This window comes from Camelina sativa, chromosome 19 (genome assembly GCF_030686135.1).
Source record: "Camelina sativa cultivar CO46 ecotype springtype chromosome 19, ASM3068613v1".
Classification (NCBI taxonomy): Eukaryota; Viridiplantae; Streptophyta; class Magnoliopsida; order Brassicales; family Brassicaceae; genus Camelina; species Camelina sativa.
Window position 1 is genome coordinate 22,314,418 of NC_141898.1, and position 14,905 is coordinate 22,329,322.

At 38.0% G+C, this 14,905-nt stretch overlaps 4 protein-coding genes across 5 annotated transcripts; 3 read left to right on the plus strand and 1 right to left on the minus strand.

Moving 5' to 3' along the window:
• Positions 1-1,216: 1,216 nt before the first annotated feature.
• LOC104766965 (actin-depolymerizing factor 5) lies at positions 1,217-2,697 on the plus strand. Its single transcript, XM_087502688.1, has 3 exons — positions 1,217-1,403; positions 1,483-1,742; positions 2,265-2,697. The coding sequence occupies exons 1-3, from the start codon at positions 1,383-1,385 to the stop codon at positions 2,413-2,415; spliced, it is 432 nt and encodes a 143-aa protein (XP_087358814.1). The 5' UTR covers positions 1,217-1,382; the 3' UTR covers positions 2,416-2,697.
• On the plus strand, positions 2,672-3,737 carry LOC104768113 (uncharacterized). Its single transcript, XM_087501256.1, has 3 exons — positions 2,672-2,680; positions 2,730-2,839; positions 2,915-3,737. The coding sequence occupies exons 1-3, from the start codon at positions 2,672-2,674 to the stop codon at positions 3,642-3,644; spliced, it is 849 nt and encodes a 282-aa protein (XP_087357382.1). The 3' UTR covers positions 3,645-3,737.
• An 821-nt stretch (positions 3,738-4,558) lies between these two features.
• LOC104768114 (uncharacterized) lies at positions 4,559-7,503 on the plus strand. 2 transcript variants are annotated; one of them, XM_087502687.1, is made up of 4 exons: positions 4,559-4,619; positions 4,885-6,878; positions 6,968-7,268; positions 7,349-7,503. In XM_087502687.1, the coding sequence occupies exon 2, from the start codon at positions 5,102-5,104 to the stop codon at positions 6,710-6,712; it is 1,611 nt and encodes a 536-aa protein (XP_087358813.1). In that variant the 5' UTR covers positions 4,559-4,619; positions 4,885-5,101; the 3' UTR covers positions 6,713-6,878; positions 6,968-7,268; positions 7,349-7,503. The 2 variants fall into 2 exon arrangements, with proteins under 2 accessions (XP_087358813.1, XP_087358812.1); XM_087502686.1 differs by having other exon boundaries at positions 4,559-6,878.
• A 2,143-nt stretch (positions 7,504-9,646) lies between these two features.
• LOC104766966 (subtilisin-like protease SBT1.6) lies at positions 9,647-12,328 on the minus strand. The gene has a single exon (XM_010490936.3). It carries the CDS (start codon positions 12,133-12,135, stop codon positions 9,832-9,834), a length of 2,304 nt encoding a protein of 767 aa, XP_010489238.1. The 5' UTR covers positions 12,136-12,328; the 3' UTR covers positions 9,647-9,831.
• Between the last annotated feature and the right edge of the window lie 2,577 nt (positions 12,329-14,905).

A 14,905-nucleotide genomic window follows, 5' to 3' on the forward strand; every position in this document is an offset into this window, starting at 1 on the left:
ATTATTGAGCTTGATTAGCAAAAATATTTTACTTGGTAGTGATATATAATGAGTAAGTTCGAGTTATAATAAAAAAAATATGAACCCACAATTTGTTGACACATAACCCTACAAAAATTACAGTAACCACAATTAATTTAAGTCAAATTTTTTTCTTTCATTTTTTAGTTTGAAACCTGCAACAAATTATAAAAATACGAAAAACCAAAAAAATTGTCATTAACCACTACAAAAAACTTTATTAATTATGATATATTTGTTCCACACAACATAAAATAAAAACAAATAGTATTTCATAAACTACAAAAGAAAATTAATAAATAAAAAATAATCTAAAAACAATTTGGAGCGTTGCACGAATACCAATCTAATTATAATATAACATTTAAAATGTTAGTCAACAGTGTGATCATATATATATATTGCTATATTATTCTTTCTACTATATATTTCACGGTTAGTAAAAATTTAGGATATTTTACTGGTCAAGTCAATACGGATATATACTATTCAGTGCACCTATTTAATGTCCTTGAACTATAATTAATAGTTAAAAAACAAAATGAAATTATCAAAGTTTCCAGCTGCATCTCTTGAACTATCTAATCTGATGTTCCATCTATTTCTTCGAAATTTCACCGGATGAAAGAAAAGCCAAATATCAAATGTCAGAATCTTCGCTATCTTGAAGTTAAGGGTTTGTATTTAAAACAAAAGAGAAACGACATTTCACAAACAACACATTACATAAGCAAAATCTTGAAATAATCTTAACTTAGGAAATTAGGATTGCAAGCTTCTTCTTTCAAACGAGTTTCTCATTTACGAAATTAATAATTGAAGTAATATATAATCACGCTTTTATGAATACTTTTCTGTTAATGGAAAATGAAAAACGCTTGATCAAAAACGCAGTTAGTTCAATACTTCAATTAGATTATAATATTTTAAGTGATATATACCAGATCTGATCTGAGTTTGAATCTACTGTTAGATTTAGATTTGTAAAACAGCCAAAAATATATTGATAACAAACGAACATGTTTAGACAACAAAACAATATGTAAAGTACTGAATTACTTTTAGTGCACAAAGCACAACACACAATGACGTACGTGTACATGCCGACGACAAATCAAATATATTCCCCACTAACGAAAAAAGTTGACAAGGGTAATCTTGTAATAAGAGTAACTTTTTGTATTTTTTTTTTTTTGAACTAAAAAGAGTAATTTTTTGTATATGCTTTACTTTTTATATAAAGAAGACCTCAAAGTCTTTACCATTTGAACAGAACCAAAAAAAGGCTCTCCACGCCTAAAAAAAAAAGAAAGAGATAGAAGAAGAAGAAGAATCAAACTTTACAACCTTTAGCAGCAACAATGGCGATGGCTTTCAAGATGGTAAAACTCAGAAAACTTTCTTTCTTTCTTTCTCCGTTTTAAAGATTCTTGATTCTAATGATGATGATGGTTCATGCAGGCGACGACAGGGATGCGGGTGACGGATGAGTGTACGAACTCATTCATGGAGATGAAATGGAAAAAAATCCACAGATACATCGTTTTCAAGATCGATGAGAAGTCACGTAAAGTCACCGTCGATAAAGTCGGCGGCGCCGGCGAAAACTACCACGATCTCACCGCTTCTTTACCTGTTGACGACTGTCGCTACGCCGTCTTCGATTTCGACTTCGTCACTGTCGATAACTGCCGCAAGAGCAAGATCTTCTTCATTGCATGGTTAGTCCTATTTTTACCTTTTTACCCCTCTTAATCATGCACTTAACTAAGGGTAAAAAAGATATTTCGTTAATACTCAACGCTAAATATAAATATTACTCTTAAAAGTATATATATATATATATATATTATTCTTAAAAATATAAAAATTAGCAATTATGGGTGTGAATGATTGCAGCGGTTAGAACGGACAAATCAGTTTTTGGACTGGACCGTTTTTTATTTACCATTTAGCCAATGTAATCTGCAGTGGTGCGATCCAAATAAAACAGAGACAAAACTGTTGCGGACCAACTGCGAACCACTTTTACATACAAATAGAATTGGTTTGCAACGGTCTGTAGTCCACCCAAAAATAAAACGGTCCAGATCGTAGATGGATTTGGCCGCCTTGACCGCAGTTACCATTCAAACCCTATATTTGTTGTGGTGTTGGATTTGATATGCTCTTTATACGTAAGTTTACGCTATTGTCCACGATTCATTGTATGGGCTAAAAGGATAAAATGGTAATTGTAATAGGTCGCCGGAGGCGTCGAGGATAAGGGCGAAGATATTGTACGCAACGTCAAAGGATGGACTGAGGAGAGTGTTGGAAGGGATACACTATAAGCTTCAAGCCACTGATCCGACGGAGATGGGTTTCGATATCATCCAAGACCGTGCCAAATAATAAAATTATTAACTAAGAGAGTATGGATTTGACTCACTTTGTCAATAATTAACGTTAATTAGGTATCAATTAATGTTTAATTATTGCGGGTTAGTGCTTACTTTTTCCTTTCAGTCTTACCAGCACTACCCTTTAATTATGGACGTTTGTTTGTGTTTTTGATTGTGTTGTTTACTTGTTTATAGTTATCTTTTTTTTTTGTCGGTTAAGCAAACATAAGCTACGAATTTGTCTTTAAGTAACGACATATACATCTATGAGAAATGTATCTTTGGATCAAAATATCATTTATCTAATTGTAATGGAATTGTTAGTTTCCAAGTCCGAATTCGACCAAATTTTCAGACTCATGGAACTGGAGAAGCTTATTGAGGTTACGAGGTTTGGCAAGGGAGTTTGTCAGATGTAATGTGGGAAATGGAAGGTCAGCCAGTTTTTGATATGATACATGGACTCCTTATGGCCCCCTCATTGACTATATCGGTGCGGATGGCCCCAGGGATTTGCAAGTACTCGAAAATGCCAAAGTTCGAGAGGTTTGCGCTAGTGATGGATGGATTATAACCAACCCGAGATCGGACAAGGCCCTAAACCTACAGATTTATCTAACTACCATTCAAATTCCTCATGATGATCAAGGTATGGACTCTTATGACTGGGTGGTGCAGGATCATATATGTGAAGGCTTCTCTTCATCTCGCACATGGGCTAGCGTACGACCCAGAGCAGCCTTGGTAGATTGGTTTCACACGGTTTGGTACAAGGGAGCAATACCCAAGCATGCGTTCAATATGTGGGTTACAAACCTTAACCGTCTTCCAACGAAAGTAAGGCTTGCTCACTGGGGACTGAATATCAATACAACTTGTGATCTATGTTCTTCTCAGTTGGAATCGAGGGATCATCTGATGCTCCATTGTGATTATGCCCTGGTCCTTTGGGAAGCAGTAAGAGTGAGATTGAACCTCCCTCAATTATCCTTCACCTCTTGGTCGGACTTGATCTTGTGGACAAGAACAAAGAACTGCAGGTCCCCACCAACACTTAGGAAACTGGTTACTCAATCAGTCATATATGCCATATGGAAACAGAGAAACAACCTTCATCATAATCAAGCTCAAGTGCTACCATATGTACTCTTCAAAGGCATCGATCGGGAGATAAGGAACGTGATCATTGCTAGGCGCCTAAACAAACGGTTTGAGAAACTAATGAGTTGTTGGTTGTAAGGAATCATTCTTGACTGAGATTTATTGTTCTCATGTTTTATTTTTTTGCCAAGAAAACAATTGAAAGGGTGGAAACACCACTAGTTTATTTTATATGATATTTGCAGTTTAGCAAAAAAAAAAGAAAAAGAAAAAAAAGAATTCGACCAAATTATCACTACAAAAAATATATACATTGATAGCACCTCGTAATAGCACGATTTTCAAAACTGCTATCGAAGTTGAGTTTATAATTTGGTTACCATATGATAGCATTGTATAAACGCTATAATAGTTTTTTTAAGAAGCGGGAACTAAAATCACTTATTCCGCCAAACACTCAGCAAATTTTACCAAAAAATAAAAATACTAAACACTTTATCACACTCTCTCTCCTTCACTTCACCCCTTTTCTCTTTTGGTTGCTGAAACCCTAAAATCTCGAGAGGCAATTTCGTTATTAAACTCCCCGTCGCCGCCCTCTGAAGCACCGCCGGACTTAATCTCAGTTGAAGATTGGTTTGTTCGAGTCTCTCTCCTGCACTTCACCCAGTTACCCGTAAATCTCTTACACACACTAATTCGCCGTCGCCGTCACCGCCCTCTGAAGTACCGCCGGAGTTAAGTTCTGGATTTGAGCTCCACTCGAAAGTTGTTTGCTTCCTCATATGCTTGTTTTATATAAGTTTTGATTTTTGGACATTCAATAGATTTTTTCAATTGATTCAGAGCATATTAGTACCCGATTTGTTATGAAATTGATTCACAATTATGAAATTGGAACAATACACAATTATTTTTCGACATGCAATAGATTTTTTTAACTGTATTAGAGCTCATTAGTATCCGATTAGTTATGTATCCAATTAGTCACTTTGATTTTGTTTAAGTATCCAATTGAAACTTATACTCTTTCTCTAATTATGTTTTGCAAGTGTTGCTAAGTGTACATCTTGGAACTGAACAAGCTTTTATTTATCTTCATTTACAGGACAGGTTAGTAGCTTCTTTCTTTCTGTCTCTTATGTGTATCGAACAATCTTGCTAAGTGTATATCTTGTTTTTTTTTTTTCTCTGTTTGGTTGTTTCTAAATACTGTTTTCTGTTTCTGATTGCTATTGATTTAATATATCCGATATAGTTGTCTAAATACTGTTTTGTGTTTGTGATTGCTATTGATTTAATATATGCGATATATGTGTTTGTGATTGTGATTCATGTCTAAGATTCTGTCAATAAATCGTATATGTTGTTTATGTAGTAAGGTTAGATCATATAATGGTGGACAAGGATTGGGTGCATCTTTTGCAGGTATATCATTGCATAAATTATACAGGTTAGGCTAGCTTAAGTAGGGGTTTAGAGAGTTTACCTTTTTTTTTTTCTCTTCAATTATGCAATGAAGAGCTGATCCAGCTTACGAGAGAGGGGCTTCATATTTTGTACGAGTTGTGGGTTCTGATTTGGGAGATGGTGATATGATTATATGTCCTTGCATGGACTGTCGTAACATTGATCGTCACTCAGCCAGTGTTGTAGTTGACCATCTTGTTACAAGGGGTATGGATGAGGCTTATAAGTGGCGGTCAGATTGGTATCATCATGGAGAGTTAAAGTCTGGGGTTGAAGGTGACAATAAGGTCAGTCAGTTGAATGATGAGATATATGGGTTATATCAAGCTGCTGAGTTCATGGATGATGACTTTGTTAGAAATGCTGAACTCGGTGAGATTGCAGAGTGTGAGGACAAGAAAGAAGATGAGTTTCTTGCAAAGCTTGCAGATGTTGTAACACCCTTATATCCAAGTTGTGTGAATCATAGTAAACTCTCGGCAATTGTATCCCTATTCAGACTTAAGACACAGAATGGCTGGTCTGACAAGAGTTTCAAAGATCTTCTGGAGACATTGCCGGAAACGTTACCAGAGGACAATGTGCTACACACATCACTGTATGAGGTGAAGAAATTTCTTAAGTCATTTGATATGGGCTACCAGAAGATTCATGCATGTGTTAATGACTGCTGCTTATTCAGAAAGAAGTACAAGAAGCTCGATAATTGTCCTAAATGCAAGGCTTCTAGATGGAAGACGAACATGGTTAATGGTGAAGTAAAGAAAGGTGTTCCACAGAAAGTGTTACGCTACTTTCCCATAATCCCACGGCTGAAGAGAATGTATAGGTCCGAAGAGATGGCTAAGGATTTAAGGTGGCATCAAACTAACAAGAGCAACGATGGTAAACTCCGCCACCCTGTGGATTCAGTAACATGGGATCAGATGAATGCCATATATCCTTCATTTGCATCTGAAGAAAGGAATGTGAGGCTTGGTCTTTCCACAGATGGATTTAATCCATTCAATATGAAGAACAACAACTACAGTTGCTGGCCAGTTTTGCTAGTAAACTACAATTTGCCACCTGACTTATGCATGAAGAAGGAGAACATCATGCTTACATTGTTGATACCTGGACCACAACAGCCTGGTAATAGCATTGATGTATACTTAGAGCCGCTCATAGAGGATCTTAACCATCTCTGGAACAATGGAGAGACAAAATATGATGCATTCAGTAAATCTACGTTTAATCTGAAGGCAATGCTGCTTTGGACGATTAGTGACTTTCCGGCTTATGGGAATCTTGCAGGCTGCAAAGTAAAGGGTCAGATGGCCTGTCCATTATGTGGAAAAAATACAGACAGTTTGTGGTTGAAGTTCTGTCGAAAACATGTCTATATGTGCCATCAAAAGAGACTGCCACCAAAGCATAGTTTCAGATTAAAGAAGTCGTGGTTTGATGGAAAAACTGAACAGGGGAGAAAAAGAAGGATATTGTCTGGGCAAGAAATTTCTCAAAACCTGAAAATTTTCAAAAATGACTTTGGAAATTGGAAACGACCTGTGCGCAAGAGGAAAAAGACTGAGTGTACTAGTATGGAGTCTGATAAAGAGGAGTTATCTAGTGAGTCAGAAGAGGATGAAGAAAATGATGTAAATGTAGATGAGGGAGATTTATCAAGATGTGACATACATAGAGGACTGTTTACCGTCTTTTGTAGCATGGCCTGTCACCAAAGTTGTCTTTGAAAACAACCTAGATGCAACAGGTCAGTTATCTCCTACTCAAAAGTCTGCATCTAAATCGCATAAGACACAAACCTCAACATCATGCGAGAAGTCTCCAAGAACAGTTCCAAAATCTAATGCAATGGAAACTCAAACAGCTGCACAGTCACCTCTTCGAAGATCTCCGGTAAGTTATATTAATTTATATGTTCTGAGAAGTTGATTATGGTTATGTCTCATTCCTGTAGTAATTGGTTGATATTGTCAAATTGTCAGCAAAAAAATGGAGCTATCAAGGAAAATCAGAAGTGTAAGTTAATGAATATTAGCGGAAGGAAGCGGGTTGTTGCTGAAGGACGGGTGCATTCAACTGATCCAGAGCAAAAGGTACACTATGTTCGCTTGGATCTTAACGTTGTGCGAGTTTGGATAGATATAGTCAAGGTAGATGACGCAGCGGTTTGGAGGCCATCAGATGAGATTGAGTATATGAGAGATGCACTTGGTTCATCTATCGCATGGCCAATTGATCAGTTGGTCAAATATTGACTGTTTTAAACTGATGCTTGTGCTTTTGGTAAGTATTATTTACTGTGATGCTTGTGCTTTTAGTATTTCATGTGCAAAACTGATATAAGACAATGTCCATTATTGCAGGGGATGAAGCAACTTTGGTCCAGCTAGTTTAAGACTAGTCTTATGTATTTCAAATTTGGAATGTTTTATGTTTTGCATTTTGGATTTGGAATTGTGTTTGGGATGTTATTCAGAATGATTTTGAGATGTTATATAAATGGTTTCTTTCTCTGAAATTACAGATTATATATATTACATATGATAGCATGTTCTATTTTAAAAGATAGCACTAAGTCATCAATATAATAGCAGGAGAAATTTTTTTTATGCAACTACAATAGCAAAAAAAAAAACGTTATATCATAGCGAATAAACTTAGTTACGTAATAAGATAATACAACACGAAAAAGAGTTATGAAAACATAAATTACGGCAATAAATATTTGCTATTGTACAATGATATATCATAGCACCCAATTTGAGTTGTTAGAAAAAATTAAAAAAATTTATATATGGTTATGAAAAAATAAATAACGGCATTCAGATATTGCTACGAAAAAACTAAATTAAAACATTTAACTAATGCTATTGTATATGAATTTATTATAGCTTAGAAAATTAAAGCTATCGTAGATGGGGTATCTACCATAGCTGCCGATATCATAGCATTTATGAAATCGCTATGTATTACATATGATAGAATATTTTCTAAGCTAACAATGTACGTCTTTTTGTAGTGTATGGGCATGTTTGAGATATTATTGTGTATAAGAAATATCATAGATTAGGATTCAAAATTAGGAATTATTGGGATGTTGATAGCTGAGATTGACAACCGTACAGTTGGTAAGAAGATAACTTCGAACAAATTACGTATGAAGAAGAGATTTGTTTGTCCACCTTTAACGATGTCGACGTTAGTCTTTTTAAAGTCAACTTTTCTATTTTGTAGTCTAGTATGGTCAGGTTTGCCTCCGCGTCGTGTTTAAGCATTTGTGAGGCTTTTCTACATAATGCTAAACATATTTTTCTAGTATTTTTTTTTTGATAACTCAAGTATCCCAACACTTCCCGATAGAGTATGGGTCCACGTGTTAGTTATCGGATACTCGCCAGAGCAGGGATCCACGTATTAGCTATCGGTTTGCTTGGACTAATCACGTGGGCGGCCAAACGGCACTCCACATGTCGGTTCCTGAAACACTGCAATCCGCATGTGAAATCGCAGTGGCCGGAACTTGAACTCGTGATGACGGGTACCTCAACTGAGGGTCCTTTACCACCAGAGCTATAGGCTCCGGTTTTCTAGTATGTTTTTTTATAGAAACTAAAAAATAATTACACAAATATTAATCGGCCATTTAGACCAGTTAATATGGTTTCTATGTAAAAGCAATGTTGACATTCTTATTGAGCTATTTTTTCACCAACTAAACTATTACTCGGATGGGTTTTTTTTTTGTTTTCTAATCTCTGTCAACATAGTTTTTGTGTATTACTATTACATGTATCAGATCGTGAAACTATTTTCCAAAATATAATTAAGATGTAACAAAAATAACTTTTGTTTTGATTTGGATCTATGTAGTCGTAGTCCATATTCTCCTAAAAAATCCCTACACATGTCAATTACATTTTTGCTTCTCTAATAGACACCAACATACCAAATCAGCATATCTTATCACACCATCTCGGAGAAAGAAAGAGAGCGACCATTATTTTTTTTTTATTGAATTCAAAAATATAAACGAACGATCTAAATTTTCTTCTTTTGTCTCTTCTCTTTACATACTATATACCCAAGCAAGAGCCACACTTTTCAAATAGGATAATTCTTTTTTAACTTTTCATGCGTCCTTATAAAACTCTTCAAACTTCACCAAAGAAAGAATTATTCTTTGGCTCACTTCAAATTCCAAATTTCTCGCATTATTCGCAATCCATTCACCGATTTAAGTTTTTCATGTGCTTACAAGTATGTCTAAATCGTAGCAAAATTCTTTCGAAACTCACCAATTTATGAACTTTCCAACGAGACAATCATGCAAGATTTAGAGCTCCCACTTCTTTGGCATGTTGTCAAAAAATGAGGATTGGGTCTAAAACTCTCAGGTTGTTGTATATGGGCCGAAGGAGTGACCCCAAAAGAAGGTGATGTGTATAATGTGAAGTTCAAGTTTGAGCAGTTTTAAAAATGCAGCAACTTGGCGTTGGAGGTGCTATAAAAGTGGTTCATTCATGTTTCTTATAAGAAGTAAACATAGTAGAGAAGGAGAGAAAGAGAGTACTTCTTGTGATTATGTTTGTACTAAGGCTACAAGAAGAAGCTTACCGTACAAATTCAGACATAGTACTATTGTACTAAGCAACACATTTCAGTTGAGATATAAAGAGTTTTTATAGGTTTCTTCTTTCATATATAAGGAAAGTAAAAAAGACAAACGGCAAATATAAATACCACTAAGAAGAAAAAAGGCAAAATCTAAAAAGAACCTTAAAACTTCTACGGTTACTTGGCATACAATATTCATTCATTAGTCACAATCGGCCAGACCCAACCCGACTCACAATGGGACCATCTGAGTTACAACAACGGAGCTCCGAACCACATGGCTTCCACCATCAAACCAAGTAACTGACCCAAACGCCGCACCTGACTTACCAAGCGCAAGATTCTTCGTATCCACAGTCACTGTTACAGCATAGCTTAGTTTCTTAACGGCCGACGTGAACACCAACATTGACGGCTTCACAGTCACCGTCACTCCCCTAGGCGACTCTATCCTCGCCCTATAAACTGCCTCAGACTGTCCAACGTTTGTCACTGTCCGGAACAGAGTCTTGCTTAACAAACCTCTGTTTGAGGTTGGGAACAAAGCCGTGATCGAGGGGTAATTAAGGTTCCCCGGCGACGGTTTCCTCCTCGGACATCTCACTGGCGTTCTTGTGATCACCTGAATCGTTTTCATCTCGTAGCCAATAGAGCAAAGAAACGCAATATAGTCATCATTGGTTATGTCATAGACAAGACCTGGATCAATAGCCCGACCAAGATTAAGATGACCCGAACCAAAGTCATAAGCTGTCGAACGTTTTCCAGTGGACTCATCTATCAACGAGCGGTTCGAGTTATCCACAAGGCTAGCTGTAGTCATCATAGCAGATCTTATAGCTGCCGGACTCCAATCCGGATGAGCCGACTTAAGCAAAGCCGCCGCTCCACTAACGTGAGGACAAGCCATAGAAGTACCAGAGAGAATGTTAAACTCTGTTTTCCGACGATCAGAAACTATACCCGTAGGTCCTACGGCATCTGTCCAAGCTGCTAATATGTTAACCCCTGGAGCAATCAAGTCAGGTTTTAAAATCTCCGGGTTTAACCCGTTTGGTCCTCTACCGGAAAACGAAGCCACAACCGGAGCCGGTTTAACTCCTATCACCGTCCCTCTAAAATCTATAGTAGCTATAGGGTTAAGATGAGTTGAAGCGTATCCTTTGATTCTATCTCCAGCACTTGATCCTACGTTAGAAGCAGGGATAAGGTGAGCATCTCCAACTAAGCCTTCACCGTTAGAGACTGTATTAGCGAGTATCATCCCAACACCACCTGCCTTCTTCACCACAAGTCCCTTAGCTACTCTAGGGTTGCTTCCTCGGTCGCAAATAACAACTTTGCCTCTCACAAGCTTAGGATCAAGAGAGTTCTCCATACACAAAGACGCAGCTAACATCCCATTCTTCCCCGGATAAACCACCGGAAACATCTGACCTTTGAGTGACACACCGGAGTAAAGAGAAACACCTCGAAGACGGTGTCCATCTCCAAGAACAACATCAGCCGGGAAATCTCGATCTATTGTACCCGCACCGACAGTAGTTATCCACGGCGCTAGGTTAGTCACCGACATCCCATTTGGCCCGTCGTTTCCAGCGGAGGAGGAGATAAAGACTCCCATAGACGCCGCACCGTACGAACCTATAGCGATGGGGTCGAGATAATACGGAGATGGGATCCCATCTCCTCCTCCAATGGAGATAGAGATAACATCTACTCCGTCAGAGACAGCAACATCGAAAGCAGCGAGGATATCAGAATCAAGACAACCAGAGTCTTTCCAACACACTTTGTAAGCAGCTATACGTGCCTTAGGGGCTACACCTTTAGCAACACCAGAGGCGTAGCCAGCCATATTAGCCCTAAAAGCTTGACGACCCGCCGCGGTTGAGGCCGTGTGTGTTCCATGTCCATCAGCGTCACGCGGAGAAAGAAACTCAACCGTTTTATTGATCCCACCGAACATAGCAGCTTGTTGTCCCTTTGCAAAAAACTTAGCGCCGATGATTTTCTTATTACAGTTTCTAGAGTCAAACCTAACTCCTGTCTGACAAACACCTCTCCACCGCTTCGGAACCGGTCCAAGGTTTAGATCGGAGAAGCTTCTCCGCTCCGGCCATATTCCGGTGTCTAGAACACCGATGATTACATCAGATCCGTAATCAGAGTTGGACCAGAGTCCTTTCTGGTTACGTAGACCTAAGAACTGAGGAGAACGAGTGGTGTGAAGTTCACGACGACGATCCTCAAAAACAGCGAGAACCGCAGGGAGGTTACGGAGGGTTTGAGCGTCGTCGGGGGTAACACTTGCGGAGAAGCCGTGAAAGACTGTCTCGTAGAGATGGAGGATTCGTGGACCTTCAGTGAACTCTGAAGTGTACCAATGGTAGTGCGTTGAGAAAACTGAAGGTTTCAATCCACTGTCTATACGGAATATGTAAGTCTTCTTCTCTGTTTGAAAGGAAGTGATCGGAGAACAGAGGAAGAGGAAGAAGAAGAAGAGAAGGAGAAGAAGGAAGATGAAAGAGTCCATTGTGTGTTAGTGGAGATAGTGGAGTGCTGTTGTGGTTTGAAAATTATAAAGGGAAAATAATTGTTACTTTTTTGACTAATTGTAAGTTTGTAACTACAGTTTAATTATTTTTGATCTTTCATGTCAGTTGAATGATTTATTTTTTGAATTCGGTGAAGTGAAGCAAAAGTGTGAGTGAGATAAAGTGTACGAAAGTCATGCTTTAGTGAAAATAATGTAATTTTTTTATGTAAGAGAATTAGCTGCAAATTGATTGTGGAAAAAGCATGATTTGTTTGATGATTATTTGGTTTTGATTTAAGATAGGCTTTAATTACGGTGATTAATGAGGAGAGGTGGTGGTTGTGGATATGATTTTGTCGTGGCAATGAACATAGACCCGATGACTCGGCTTTTTCTTTCCCTTTCGTGACCCAAATCTTTTAATTGTGTAGGGTTGGCATTCTGAAAATGGAACCTTAAACGCTGCCGTTTGGATAATGCTGTTTTGGTGTGACTGTTGATCTTATTGTTTCATTGTTTGAGGGATGTGGACATGGGAATTGAAGTATGTATAATTCTATGCTTCTCTTTTAGAATGGGTGATGTAAAACAAGTTGTTTCATACTTCCACGTTGGATAATACTTTTTTTTTCGGTGAATCAGGGAGGTCTCCCTTAATTTAAAAGAAAAAATAAACTACAAATCAACATATTGGGAATACGAGATCCCTCGCCCATCATCCTTCAAACAAGAAAGAAACGAATTAGGACAAGAATCAAATAATTGTAGACTAAGAGGTCTGGAAAATGCATAGTTGGTCAAACCATCTTTGAGATGATTCGCCTCCCTATATACATATTTGTTGTTGTTGTCGTTGTAATACTTAAAGCATATTAAATAGTTTATAAAGTTTTTCCAAGTTTCAAAATACAGATTATAAGATGGTATTTAAAAAAATACCAAAAAATATAAAATAATAATTTATATAATAGACCAAAAAAATGTCAGCACCCGTCGCGATTTCATAAAATAAATTGAGTCATACTTAGACGTTGGAATGGTATTATGTGAAAGCATGAGCTAAGAACCCTAGTAAGTGTTCATGATTGGAGGCTCAAAAATATATCTTGATCCTTAAGAGAAAGGTTTACATCACATTGTCCTTATATATTGGATCAATGGTTACCCTAATGGTTACAAGTCTATGCGGATTGCAGACAAGTGTCATCATCAAAAACAAACTATAGGTGACGCAAGAGGACTGAACATGTTCCCTGTTTGGATTGTAGCCTGAGCTGGCTTGACCGTACGGAGAGCACACGAGACAGGGGATACGACAAAAGACTTTGCTTTGTTGTTACCGTTAGGACATGATGCAGAGATTGATGTCATTTGAACATGAGCAACAGCAATGGGCTTTGTATCCATAGAGCCCATCTTAGCTTGTTGATGGATTGGATTTGGGGCTTTACAGCTTACATCCCCCCGCGAACTTTGGGTGGGCGGTGAGACCACACCAAGTTTGAATCGCAGATCAGTGAAAACGTGAACTGGTAAGGATTTGGTAAAGATATCCGCCAGCTGGTATTTTGAAGGGATGTGATAGACGACCAATGTGCCTTCTGCAACCTGTTCTCGTACATAATGGTAATGCACTTTGAAATGTTTGCTCTTCTTATGCAGCGTAGGATTTGCAGAAAGGTAGACGGCAAAGAGATTATCGCAATATAACTCAGGCGCATGAGTGAGTGGCATTCCAACATTGTCAAAGAGGTCTTTTAACCAGGTGACTTCAGCTGTCGTATCAGAGAGGCAGCGATACTCAGCCTCTGTGGAGCTGAAAGACACAGACGTCAGACGTTTGGCAGACCATGATATCAAGTTTTTGCCAAGGAAGGTACAGAAACCACTGGTTGAGCGACTTGTGGTCGGACATCCTGCATAATCACTGTCGCTATATGCACGCAATGTCGAATCAATGTCATTAGAATAGGAGATTCCATAGTCAATAGTCCCTTTAACATACCTAAGGATCCGCTTTAGCAAATTGAAATCAGCTACCGTTGGTGAATGCATTCTTTGACAGACGAGGTTAACCGCAAATTGTATATTTGGGCGAGTGAGACTAAGATACTGCAATTCCCAGCCAAGCTACGAAACAGAGTTGGTTGATCAAAGGATTCTTCCTGACCTTTCACTTTTTGAAGTTCTAGAGGTAATGGTGTTGAGGCTGGTGCACAATCAAGCATTCCTACAGCAAGGAGGAGATCTTCTGCATATTTATGCTGATTGAGAAACAAACCAGCAGGATGATAGTGTGCTAGTATTCCAAGAAAATAACTCAACCTTCCCATATCTTTCATGCGAAACTCTTGACTTAGAGCATGAAGGAGCTCATCAATTAGTTTTGGATTATTCCCAGTTAGAACAATGTCATCCACATAGAGGAGCAGAATGATAAGATTGTTGTTCTTGAGATAGACAAATAATGATGGATCCTTAAAACTGCACTCAAAACCAAACTGCAAGAGGAAGGTACTGAATTTATCATACCACGCTCGAGGGGATTGTTTTAAGTCGTACACTGCTTTGTTGAGCTTCCATACATGTGACGGATGTGCACTGTCAGCAAACCCAGGAGGTTGATTCATGTATACTGTTTCATTCAAATCACCATGTAGGAAGACATTTTTAACATCTAACTGCTTAATCTCCCAATGGTGAGTCGTTGCCGCATGAAGAACCATACGAACTGTTGCAGTTCGAACCACTGGACTATAGGTTTCAA

Bases quoted from the DNA above. Each gene is read 5' to 3' on its own strand.
- LOC104766965 (XM_087502688.1), top strand. From the start codon at position 1,383: ATGGCGATGGCTTTCAAGATG. The intron at 1,404-1,482 runs GTAAAACTCAGA...TGGTTCATGCAG, and splicing joins TGGCGATGGCTTTCAAGATG to GCGACGACAGGGATGCGGGT. The intron at 1,743-2,264 runs GTTAGTCCTATT...TAATTGTAATAG, and splicing joins AAGATCTTCTTCATTGCATG to GTCGCCGGAGGCGTCGAGGA.
- LOC104768113 (XM_087501256.1), top strand. The intron at 2,840-2,914 runs GTCAGCCAGTTT...GGATGGCCCCAG, and splicing joins TGTAATGTGGGAAATGGAAG to GGATTTGCAAGTACTCGAAA.
- LOC104768114 (XM_087502686.1), top strand. From the start codon at position 5,102: ATGATTATATGTCCTTGCATGGACTGTCGTAACATTGATCGTCACTCA.
- LOC104766966 (XM_010490936.3), bottom strand. From the start codon at position 12,135: ATGGACTCTTTCATCTTCCTTCTTCTCCTTCTCTTCTTCTTCTTCCTC.